We start from the raw sequence: 12,791 nt of genomic DNA, 5'->3' as shown, positions 1-12,791 counted from the left end.
GAGGGAAAGCAATCGAGCTGAACTGTGGTTGGCAATGAAGATGAAAGTGTATGTGGTGAGAGAGGAAGAGAATGAGAAATCAAGAAAGATTAGGTTTATATGTTGGAGTTTATGGAGTTTATGTTCGAGTATAAGTGGTCTTAGTGAGCGTGTGATGCTAGCATAAGTGTATGGTGCCAGGGGTGAGCTTAAGAGTTAATGGGGAGGGAGAGAGTGTATGCATGTACATGGATGGTATTAGCGTGAGTGTGTAATTTACTGGAGGACAGCTTAATAATACTGCACCCAATTTACCACTAACCCTAGGGTTGTGATGCTCCATTGCGGGCACCGCCTAGAGAGGGGGGTTGTTGAGAAATGATCAGCCCTGCGTGGCAAATGTGTTAGTTATGCAACGGACTCCAGCGTAACTTTCTGTGCTGTCTTATATTGATTATAATATAAGCATCGCAAAAAAATGTTCCTAAAGTAATCAGGCTTGCTCCTAAAATGTTTAGTCCCTCTTTAATTCTAATTAAATTTGTCCAATCCTGATTGAACATGTTATTGGATGTCACACTGGGTGTAATCTCCTCAAATTGATTAAAAGGTCATATTCATTATTGTATTTTAATTTTCTATTTTTAATTAAATGAGTTTATTTCAACAGTAGTAATAAACTGAATACAATATAGGTTATACCCATCTATAACTAGTAGAATCATTACTGCGTTTACAGTGTATGGTTTCTCTAAATCATTATTGCAATATTTTGCACTTACAGTGGATATGAAAAGTCTACACACCCCTGTTAAAATGCCAGGTTCTTGTGATGTAAATGAATAATCATGTCAGAACTTTTTCCACATTTAATGTGACCTATAACGTGAGCAATTCCATTTCAAAACAAACTGAAATCTTTGAGGGGAAAAAAAAAACCTCACAGTAACCAAGATATTTTTACATGTTCCTTTGCATTTAACTCCAAGGTATGAGAATGTGAATTAGCTATGCATGAATGGAATACAGAAATCGTTTCAAATGTCCTGTGTGAGAACTTGGCATTAATCAGTAGTGAATTCAAAAATGTAATAGATTTGTACTTTAAAAAAAAAAAATCTAAAAAGTGTCTTGCTTATAACATATGCCTTTGTGTACCTCCGGTTCCTAAATAGGTACTTCTATACCATTTCTAGCTTGGTAGAAATCAGAAGAAAAGAAGAGATGGTTGCATGGGAAATTATGTTTTTATGAAAGGCAGATTAGTACCCTCTATTTAATAATCTAAAGCTCTCACGTGAAAATGTCACATTTAAAAAAGCGTGTATGAAGTTGGTATAAAATGACACTTACCTTGATGCTTCTGTATAGCATGGTTGGCACATGAAAGGCTTAAATACCTGTCTATTTATTAGGTAATTGGATGAACATTTTTTTTCATGTAAAATGGTAGTGATGCCCATGTATATAGAGACACCTGGGCCTTATTTACTGGTAAGCAGAAGCATTGAAGTATCTATTTGAGTGCCCATTGGATTTCCCATTGCAGCAGTCATCAAATTAAAGCTATAACAGCCAACCAAACTTCAAGTTAGGTATCCTGCAGTTTCACACAAAAGCTTCAGGGCACAGGCTGGTGTTTTAGTATCTCATGTTTGTATTGCTGTAGCCAGTGCCGTTATGAATGAAAATGTTATGCATATGGGATATGAGTAAGAAATGGAATATCAATAACCGCTACTTGCTGATTTGTGTAACACCCTTTCATGTTGTATGTTGTAGATCTCTCGTCGATACCTTAAGTGCCAGCAATAGTTAGAATCGCATGAAACGGCTTTCCAGCTATTGCATAGCGTTTTGTCTTCCTCTTCATACCGTTATTACGTTTCAGTGGTGGGGTCTTTCTTAACACGTCACTCGAGCCATCATATGTGCTTTACTGTATATGATAGCTGAGTTTCTTGTCTCTTGTCCAAAGTCATTGAGAGATTTCTCTCCCCTTTAGTTTCTAAGATGCAGGTGATCTGATGTGTTTGGCATTCTAAAGCCAATGCACAATACACTCACTGCCAGCCAGCTTCAGTGCTGGATTGCGGGAGACGTCTAAACAAATTACAACATATCTTCGGAGGTACCGTTATAGAAGGAGCTGAAAGTTTTTCCCGTTTAACCCTTTCTGAGCAATGGACATGGTACTATGTCACAGAATTCCGGCAGTTGATGCCGAAGGATGTAATACTATGTCATGTCACTTTAAGCATTAACAGGGCTAAATCCCTGCTGGCGCATAAGAGATCAGGCTGGGACTATCTCTCTGCCAGCCTAGGCCAAAATGTATGGTCACAACATGAGTCATTGAATGTAACAGCAATGCCACATTTCAAAGGATTTAAATGCCCGAACTTCTATTCTGGAATTCCCTTCTGGCACTCTCTCTAGCGATGTCATCATAAGGGTTGCCCGTGTTTCAAAAAATCCCTGGGGTCTGCAAAGACCCCATATGGGATCCTTAATTGTAGTGCACTGGTCTCTTCTAGAACTCTGGGTTTTTTGTATATTTTTTTTGCATTGCTCTCTTCTAGAAAGCAGTGCTAAAAAATATATAAAAATGTTAATAAAAAAGGAAATCTATCTAAAAAAATATATACAGTATATTAAAAATTTCCTTTTAATAATGCACGTTACAATTTTTCCTATAGCCTCCTGAAAACACGTCAACACCTACGCAGGTGGAGTATTGCTGTTCTCAAGCCATAGTACATAGTGACATAACCCAGGTTGTCTACTTTCCAGAAACATGTAGTTTTATGTGGGTTGTTTTGAGATATGATGGTGCTGTTGAAGTTAGAGACTCAGAATACCAAATTTGAAAATATTACAGTTTGGAATAAAGTATGTACACCTTTTTAGTATTTGTCCTATAACTGTCAAAATAAATGAAAATCCTGGGCATGTGAGATATATCCAAACAGGACAGGCATGTGATTATATTTTGGGGTTGAACACATTATAATAGATAAAACAATGTGGGGTATGTATGATATATGTATGTATATATATATATATATATATATAATATATATTATACATGGTATGTGTGTATACAAAACGAGAAAGATGGAAATTACGTTGAACAAGGAAACCGAAGTAAAACTCCCTTTGTCATAATGGGGTTAATATCTAAGAGCATGCGCCTCTATTATTGATAGACAAAGGACAAAGGGGGAGGGGGGCTGCAGCTTACAAGCCACCTGCTTCAAGTGACTATGTAAGGCTAAGCTGAGTTGTCATTTTTATATATATATATATATATATATATATATATATATATATATATATATATAAACAAGCAGATGAATTGTTTTTCTATAACATCTCTCAAGTCTTCTAATGGTAATAACATTACATAGGTACATACACACAAAAGCATATATGGTCTCAAATGGCCCAAACACAAAACTTTCGAAAAGGGAAGGATTTACACTGATGCTTCTTGGGCAGTTGCACGTCTATCTGCTGCAATAATAGTCCGGCGGCCACCGTGTTTCTGGTTTATTTAAGTATTGGATTTTTTACGCTACTTAGCCTTCAAAGTGTGTGCGCCCCCATGTTTGGGCTGTATATAGGACTCTTGACTTTCCACCAGAAGTAAGTTTGGTAAAGCGAATTTAAGTGCAAAAGCTACATTTTGCCTTGAAAGCGGCGGCGGGTGGCATATACATTTTGCCAGTGAATATAGAGTAAGACGGGCAAGAGCGGGTCAGAGCGTGAGGAAGCGGGGCTGACGTGTACATACATACATACATACAGACACACATACATACAGTAGCTGATTCTAAACTACCGCTCTTTTCGGGAGCTGTGTCCTGTTACAGATTGCCGGCTATCTTATCACAGAATCGAAACACAAAGGGAGCTCTATAAGTGCTCTAATGTAAGCCGAGCGGAGGTGACGTTTACACGTAAGATGAGGAAGTGACGTGTTGTGAAAATGTTCCATCCCTCCTTCCATTCTATTGACGTCTCCGCTTCCACGTCTGTCTTGTGTGTCCCAGCCTGGAACGCGGCTTTCCCCGGGGGAAGGAGGAGGGACCGGGGATATGGCAGCGGTAACCGGGACGGGAGGCGGAGGACCCGTGCCCCATGGGGGTCTCCGGGACGGAGCGCGGGTTGGTCTGCTGTGTGTGCTCTGGTACTCTGTTAGCTCTGGGGGGAACGTAGTGAACAAAATCATCTTGAACGGCTTTCCTTACCCGGTTACCGTATCGCTCTTCCACATCCTCGCCATCTGCTGCTTTCTGCCGCCTCTGCTCCGTGCATGGGGGGTCCCACACACCCAGCTCCCTGCCCGCTACTACCGATGGTACATCATCCCGCTGGCCTTCGGGAAATACTTCGCCTCGGTGTCTGCACATTTCAGCATCTGGAAGGTGCCTGTTTCTTACGCCCACACCGGTGAGTATATCTGGGGAGGAATAAGCGCGTCTGTTGCAGATAAGACTGTGGTATGATACGTGGGACGTGGCGGTGTGTAGTGGATGGGATAAAATGAACACTGACAGTGGTGTCACGGTGGAGTAGGGCATGATGTGCTCCTGTGGCAAGGTAGGGTTCTTAGTCTAGTGTTAGGGCGCTGATTACATGAAAGAGATGGCAATAGTGTTTTTGGATGGTTTAAGGCAATTGGTTCTATACCATATTATAGCAATATGAAGCAGAATCGTGGTTTAGCACACATGCTAACAACTAGAGCTCGCGTATGGCTATTGAATCAATGAAAAAAGAAAAGGGCAATGAACATGTGACATCCACCAAATTATCATAAATCTGCATGCTATTTGTACATCAGGGCAGACCAGCAAAAATTGCAACGGCGACTTCCAATCGTAACTGTCTCTTAAATGACCGCTTATAATTTCAGAGATCTTGTGCACAGCTCATTTGGGAAAGCTATATATTAAGGTTTCTGTTTAATAAACGTTATGTATCTGGGACCACAAGGGAACTGGGAAATGTGCCTTGGGGTTGAAATGATTGATCTCCCATCGGCTTCAACAGGAGTTTGACTACTGGTATGGAATCCGCATATCTGGCTTCTTAACACCTGACCTGTGAATTGGGACACCAACATCTTATCTTTTTTATTAATAGCAGCAATGCCACTGTATGTTGTCCATGGTATTGGTTCTCCAGATCTTTACGACAGTTGTCTTCATTTGTTTTAGGGCAAAAAAAAAAGGCCCAGCCCAATTGTGAAGGCTCTATAAAAGATCTCAAGAATGTTACCAAAGCAGTTTGGGTTCTAGAGGACTTAGTGCATCGCATTTCACACTAATTTGGCTTTGAGTCCCTGGATATCACCTGAACCAGATCCTGGTCAATGTGTTTGCTACTTTGCCACTAAGTCAATATTTGAAAGTTATAGGCATGCAAGGGTTTACTTGAGACCTGACTCTAGATTGAGTCTTATACAGTTTGTCAGTAATGTAGTGGTCTGCAGCCTCATGGACACTGATGCACAATAGCTAGTGGAATAAGCTATCTGTAACTTGTGACCTCTCCAAGAGTACATAGCGTGTATCGTAAGAGTGATACCTCCTAGAACAGCACAATCCTGAGCAAACCTGCTGCAGGACTACATCTCCCATACTACTCTGCCAGGTCCTTAGCTGTAAGAGCATCATGGGACATGTAGTCCTGCAGCGGCTGGAGGGCCGCAGGTTGGACACCAATTTAAAAATAAAAGTACTTATTCCTTGTTACATTGAAACGCATTTTAAACAGTTTATAACTAGCTATTTAACAAAAGGTATTGCTGCATGGACGGATGCCTTGGTACCACACAACCTGCATTAATACAACGTGCATGAAATATTAAATATCCTCATCCACAAAAAAGTCCCTTAACTTGGATATGAAACTAATTCAGTCTTAGTGTCTTGACCTATAAGTGTACGTAGTACATCATATCTACACCCTACTTGCCCTACATGTGAGATGTGTTAACATGTATTTCTCATACTGCCATGAGCTGTTTCACCAGAAGGGAAAATTCAGAAAGCGCATTTGGTCTTTTGACCTTCATAGAATATTTAAAGCTATAACCTGTCACTTTCGTGCCTGTTTATATCATTTCTGCATGCTGAAAGTATAGCCACGTCCCACAAAATAAGAAGTAAAAAAGGCAGGATAATGCGCATATGGGATGCACAATTTTGCACTTGTGGTGTGATAATTAAGCTTTTGCCACTGCTTTTTTTTTTTTAACTGTATTTTGATGGTATTAGGTTATGTGCTTTTATTGTGAGTGACATCAGTCTCAGTAATTCATTTCCAGGTTAACCCCTATTAGATGTTTCTCCTAAAAGTGATTTCACGTCTCTTACTAATATTCCTAAAGTGGAATTTGGATTACGTTTCGTCAGGTTCGGCATTGAGACTCGTGTGAGCGGTCATTGGTACTTGGTGGCTTTGACTTTTCTGTGTAGCTTCTGACGTACCTGTGTTTTTACTTTCCAGTTAAGGCTACAATGCCAATATGGGTGGTCCTGCTGTCCAGGATAATAATGAAAGAGAAGCAGACAACCAAGGTGAGAGAATGTGCTGGATGTGATTATTTTTCTGTAGTGATTGATATGCATTCTTTACACCTCCCTTGCAGAGTGACCAGGGCCAGATCCTTTTCTTTTGTGTAATAACTTTTTATTTTATTTTATTTTGTGCCGTGCATTTTGCATATTTTTACCATATACTTACATTTATGATAGATTTAGCAAGGGCATTATACAATGTCTATTAGATTTAGTAAGTGAAAAGTTAATGTTTTATGTGTTCTGTCTAACTTGGCCCAGCCAATAGTGTTTGATGGTTGGTTTGTTAATCAGTCTTGGGTTTAGGCGTGATAAGTATGTGTGAGTATAAGGTTTAGGTGTGATAAGATGTGTAAGAAAGTTTAACTTTACTGATAGGGTGTTTGATAATGCAACAGCCTCCCATCAGGAGTGGTAGAGGACAATACAGTAAAGGAATTTAAACATCCGTTACGCTATCCTGAATCTGACAAGAACAAGGGCTGGTCAAAACCTTAGTCTTACGTCAGGAAGGATGGGCAGAATGGTTCTTATCTGCCGTTAAATTCTATGTTTAGGTATGAAGTAGAGCTGAAACAACGAATCGATAAAATCGATAATAATCGATAACGGAAATCATCGATAACGATTTCCGTTATCGATTAATCGAGTGATCAATTCGTTGTTGGAGCACTCGGCTCCTTTTACTTACCTCCGCGAGCGTTCCCCGCTTCTGCTACACGCTCTGCAGTCTCCGCCTTCTTCAAGCTACGTGACGGATGTGACGCGTTCCGGAGGTAAGTATTCTTCTGTCTATGTGCACGGATCGCACAGAGCCACTCGCACAGAGCGAATCGCTCTGTGCGAATGGAGCCACTCGCACAGAGCGGTTCGCTCTGTGCGAGTGGCTCCATTCGCACAGAGCGGTTCGCTCTGTGCGAGTGGCTCCATTCGCACAGAGCGGTTCGCTCTGTGCGAGTGGCTCCATTCGCACAGAGCGGTTCGCTCTGTGCGAGTGGCTCCATTCGCACAGAGCGGTTCGCTCTGTGCGAGTGGCTCCATTCGCACAGAGCGGTTCGTGAGTGTGGGTGCAGGGCAGAGTGGGGGTGGGGGTGCAGGGCAGAGTGGGGGTGGGGGTGCAGGGCAGAGTGGCGGTTCGCTCTGTGCGAGTGGCTCCATTCGCACAGAGCGGTTCGCTCTGTGCGAGTGGCTCCATTCGCACAGAGCGGTTCGCTCTGTGCGAGTGGCTCCATTCGCACAGAGCGGTTCGCTCTGTGCGAGTGGCTCCATTCGCACAGAGCGGTTCGCTCTGTGCGAGTGGCTCCATTCGCACAGAGCGGTTCGCTCTGTGCGAGTGGCTCCATTCGCACAGAGCGGTTCGTGAGTGTGGGTGCAGGGCAGAGTGGGGGTGGGGGTGCAGGGCAGAGTGGGGGTGGGGGTGCAGGGCAGAGTGGGGGTGGGGGGTGCAGGGCAGGAGACTGGGTGCAGGGCAGAGTGGGGGTGGGGATGCAGGGTGTGAGTGTGGGTGCAGAGCAGAGTGGGAGACTGGGTGCAGGGCAGAGTGGGGGTGGGGATGCAGGGCAGGGTGTGAGTGTGGGTGCAGGGCAGAGTGGGTGCAGGGCAGAGTGTGAGTGTGGGGGCAGGGCAGAATGTGGGGGCAGGGCTGGGTGCAGGGCAGAGTTAGAGACTGGGTGCAGGGGCACAGTGCAAAGTGCTGGGTGCAAAGTGCCAGTGCTGGGTGCAAAGTGCCAGGGCTGGGTGCAAAGTGCTGGGTGCAAAGTGCCAGGGCTGGGTGCAAAGTGCAAAGTGCTGGTGCAAAGTGCTGAATGCTGGGTGCAAAGTGCTGGATGCAAAGTGCCAGGGCTGGGGCAAAGTGCTGGGTGCAAAGTGCTGGGTGCAAAGTGCCAGGGCTGGGTGCAAAGTGCTGGGTGCAAAGTGCTGGGTGCAAAGTGCAAAGTGCTGGGGCAAAGTTTCTTGAACAGTAATAGTCCACCTCTTTTCAGAATGTTTGGGGTTATTTTGTTTCATAAATATTGTGTTTGGGTTCTTGTACTTTGAAAATATTGTTTTTTATTACATCATAACAAAATAAGAATGTTAATGTAAATTTTAAGTTGTTTTTTAACATCCAGTTCATTAAATTCTTTTAAATAAACGAAAAATTTGCATATTGTTTTTTTTTATCCGATTAATCGATTAATCGAAAAAATAATCGGCCGATTAATCGATTATTAAAATAATCGTTAGTTGCAGCCCTAGTATGAAGACAATACATACAATTAAACATTTTAGGTTATAGTAGTAAATGGGTAATTATACCAGATTGGTCTAGTCATTAAGTAATATTCCTTCTGATCACTCCTTCTTTCTACAGGTGTACGTATCGCTTATACCCATTATTGGAGGAGTCCTGCTGGCAACAGTAACAGAGATATCATTTGATATGTGGGGATTGATCAGCGCTCTAGCTGCTACGCTCTGCTTCTCGCTACAAAATATTTTCTCCAAAAAGGTCAGTGCAGGAGGTGACATTTTATACATTGCTTAAATATTCCCATCAGTGAATACCTGTAACACATCCAGAGTAATGTATTGATTCTCTAAACACAGAAAGGAAAATGTCTGGAAATTGTCACTTGTCTGACCAGCAGGCATGTGCTAATGTCCTAAATGCTTGCCTGGTTAGTCAACACCCATTGCAAGCACTTGTATTGTACATAAGAACTTAAGTCTTAACTTTAAAAGCCTTGGTCTAATTTTTCTCCGCCCTTTAGGTCCTGCGGGACTCTCGAATACACCACCTACGATTACTGAACCTCCTCGGGTGTCATGCGGTTTTTTTCATGATTCCCACTTGGGTACTGCTGGACCTTTCATCCTTCCTTGTGGAGAGTGACCTGGTGAGTATAGGCTAGCACTACATATTTTATCAAAGGATAAATAAAGACTGTAGTTACAGGTACGAAGTGGTAAGGACAAAAATAACAAAAACTAATGTATTTAAAGGGGAATTTTGCTTGCTTTTTTTCTCTATCCGTGGCACCCAACTTTAATTTTTATTCCAAATATATATGTGAGAGAGAGAGACTTATTTTCTTTAGCATGTTACTTATACTAAATCATGTATTGTATATGCAAATGGTAATTGTGAGCATATGGTAAAAAATGGCAAAAAGCTTTGGTCAATAGGGTGGGGAAAACCCCAGTCATGAAGGAGATAAATGCTACTGTAGTAGAAAATGTATATCCTGCCTCTCATCATTCTCTGCACCGTTTTCTTTTTTCATTCACTCCAGAGCTCCATGTTCCAGTGGTCCTGGACACTTCTACTCCTTGTGATCAGCGGAACTTGTAATTTTGCCCAAAACCTAATTGCCTTCAGCATCCTTAACCTAATCAGCCCACTCAGTTACTCGGTAGCTAATGCCACCAAGCGAATCATGGTGATCACAGTCTCTCTCATTATGCTGCGTAATCCAGTGACTTTCACCAACCTCATTGGCATGTTGACTGCCATCCTCGGGGTTTTCCTATATAATAAGGTATGTTTTGGAATGGCACATGGATCGAATTCCTTCTAGTCGGTACCCCAACCTTTGTTGGAGGGGAATCTAAATCTTAAAATATTTATTATTGTGGCAACTGGGGGGAGGGGGGACCTTTACTGTATTTTAGAGCAGTGGTCAGACTTAAATGGCCACTTCATTAAAAAAAATACTGTTTAAAACCATATGTTACATTTAATCTAGCAGCTCGACCATTTCATTATAGCAATTGGGGAAAAAAAATACACGTGGCGGATGCCAATCAGTCATTTTACATTTGGGATGTTTTAGCTATTTTTGTGGTATCAATGTAATGTTATCTGTAGAATATTCAGCTAATCGTATATTTGAAATTTGTAAAAGGGGTATCGCCTGATACTACCTTTTCAAATAACCCCTCTTGTTATATGTATAACCAAAACTATGGTTGCTAGGGTCAATCTTTGAAAGCATACAAGGTAATTACAATGCGTTGTTCCTTCGGCAGACTGTTTTCCCTTAAATGAATCTCATATCTTGTTAAATGTATCAAGTATAGTAAGTGTTTCATTCGCAAAAAAAAAATGATCAGAGTAAATTAGTTCATGTAATTCCAATGATGATCTGTTCTCTCACTAGGCCAAGTATGATGCAAATCAGGAGGCAAAGAAGCAGCTGCTCCCATTAGTTTCAGATGAACTTCAGGGCTTGGATCACACCCGTGGCGCTTCTGAGAAGCTCCAGAACGGAATGACTGCCTTCTCACCAGGCAGGGACTACCAGTATGGGCGGACCAATGTGCTGACTGACCACTTTCAGTACAGCCGACAGGGTCACCCCAGTGCGCATAATCGCTATGACGTCTAAAACATCCACTTCCTTTCTGCCTTCTGTATTCTCTCCTCTTTTGTTTCTTCACATTACCAATTCCTCCTCTTATTTAAGATGCGTGTTGCAAGCCACGTTCTCTCTGATCCACCGGAATGGTATAAAATGGGAATGCCTTCACTAAGCGTCCGGGGTCCAACAAATTAGCAGCGATTGCAAGAGAGCAGCAGGGACTCTTCTGAGTGTGATGCACATGGTGAGAACTGTATTCCAAAAAAAGACTCAATCATACTCCTGTTAATGACATTTTAGAATGGAGTAGGAGATTTTTGCTAAGTGATACTTTTTCATTTTATTCCCTTATCAAACACACTCCTGAAAATGCAGGAGTCCTTTGGATTTCATGGTAACTTCCAGTTAATTAAAAAAAATAATTAGGAAAGGCAATCAAATAATGAGTTTTCATGGATCTTTCAACCGTAGGTGTTGGAGTCAAAATTGGAAATGTGTATTACTAAAAGGATATGTTTGGGTTCTAAACTTGTCGCTTATCAAATGGATTCGGAAGACTGTACCTGAAGGATTTAAGCTTCCCAAGCAATCTTTTTAAATCTATTTTCTGGTCTGCATGCAAATCCACTTAGTGTGACCCAGTGATGTGGCACATACCCTGCGACAGTTAACATATGGATGCTTATCATGGGCCTTGGACTGTATCACATGAGAGGCTTCTTAAATTTAATTTACATGCCTGTTCGAGAAAGGTTCCCTTATATCCACCCATTGTATTATTTTGGTAGAGATACAGTGTTCAGGGTGTGCTTAGGGGTGCTGGTATTTTTGGCATCTTCAACTCTGTCCAGTACATTGAACATATCGGCATGAGCAAATCCCTGGTGAAAAAAATAAATACCCCCAAATGCCTTGTGCATACTAAGAAGCCAAAGGGGTATAATAGCTGTCTAATATGATAATGTTTATATTCCCCTTTGAGGATAAGAACTCTTCTATATGTTTTTGTTTTTTTCCGTATGTGCCAACTCCTGCGGATTGGGGTTGTTGACTCTTACCTCCAACAATAAAGTTTTTAAGGTTTTATGTATTCACGGGCATGGATTGTTGGAAGACTTTTAAATTGTTCTTTCGTGAAATATGGAAAATGACTAGCAATTAATATAATGTATTTTTATTGGCAATATACACTACCGTTAAAAAAATTAGGGGTCACTTAGCTGTGTTCATGGGGGAAAAAAGGACATTTCTAGCTGTGGCATCATAATGATCAATTAGACCTTTTAAACTCAAACTTGGATTAGCTAACAAAACAAGGCAATTAAAAATGAGCCATTTCCAGCTATAAGTCATTTACAACATTTAACGTCTACGCTGTATTTCTGATCCACTTGGTGTTATTTTAATGGACGCAATCTGGTTTTCTTTCAAGAACAAGGACGTTTAAGTGACCCCAACTTTTCAACGGTGATGTAAATTTATTAAAATATGAGTTTTTTTGTTTTTTTTTTTAACCCCCTCTCCCATCCTGTGCAACATTTTCTGTATATTGTGAGTAGTTGTGAGGTTGGGGGTAAAGATTTGAATCTTAATATTATGCTGCTAGATTATACATTTCAGTGCTAAAACCCCCCTTTAATTTGCATATTGGTAAACTGATCCCCACACAGGACATATATTTTTCCCCGCAAGACAGAGAGGGCGTTTGCTGGAGTGTGGGAGCATCAACACCATGCAACGGAGAAGAGCTTAGCTAAGTGTAGCACGTAGTTCATTTGTTGTGGCTACTAGTGCATTTGGTTACAGAGCCAAACTATCCTGAAAAGATATGCTTGCTGGAATCTAATGTTTCTGTAACAAATGTTTTTTTTGTTTTTTT

The 12,791-nt window shown here is 41.4% G+C and overlaps 1 protein-coding gene across 1 annotated transcript; it reads left to right on the top strand.

Moving 5' to 3' along the window:
* Window positions 1-3,955: 3,955 nt before the first annotated feature.
* On the top strand, window positions 3,956-11,483 carry SLC35E1 (solute carrier family 35 member E1). Its single transcript, XM_053464159.1, has 6 exons — window positions 3,956-4,434; window positions 6,499-6,569; window positions 8,923-9,060; window positions 9,323-9,448; window positions 9,845-10,090; window positions 10,712-11,483. Exons 1-6 carry the CDS (start codon window positions 4,080-4,082, stop codon window positions 10,937-10,939), a joined length of 1,164 nt encoding a protein of 387 aa, XP_053320134.1. The 5' UTR covers window positions 3,956-4,079; the 3' UTR covers window positions 10,940-11,483.
* The last annotated feature ends 1,308 nt before the right edge of the window (window positions 11,484-12,791 follow it).

The sequence above is a fragment of the Spea bombifrons genome, chromosome 1, assembly GCF_027358695.1.
Source record: "Spea bombifrons isolate aSpeBom1 chromosome 1, aSpeBom1.2.pri, whole genome shotgun sequence".
In the NCBI taxonomy this organism is placed as follows: Eukaryota; Metazoa; Chordata; class Amphibia; order Anura; family Pelobatidae; genus Spea; species Spea bombifrons.
Note: the sequence above shows the minus strand (reverse complement) of the source record. Positions and strands in the feature narration are given on the sequence as shown.

Bases quoted from the DNA above. Each gene is read 5' to 3' on its own strand.
- SLC35E1 (XM_053464159.1), top strand. From the start codon at position 4,080: ATGGCAGCGGTAACCGGGACGGGAGGCGGAGGACCCGTGCCCCATGGG. The intron at 4,435-6,498 runs GTGAGTATATCT...TTTACTTTCCAG, and splicing joins TGTTTCTTACGCCCACACCG to TTAAGGCTACAATGCCAATA. The intron at 10,091-10,711 runs GTATGTTTTGGA...TTCTCTCACTAG, and splicing joins GGGTTTTCCTATATAATAAG to GCCAAGTATGATGCAAATCA.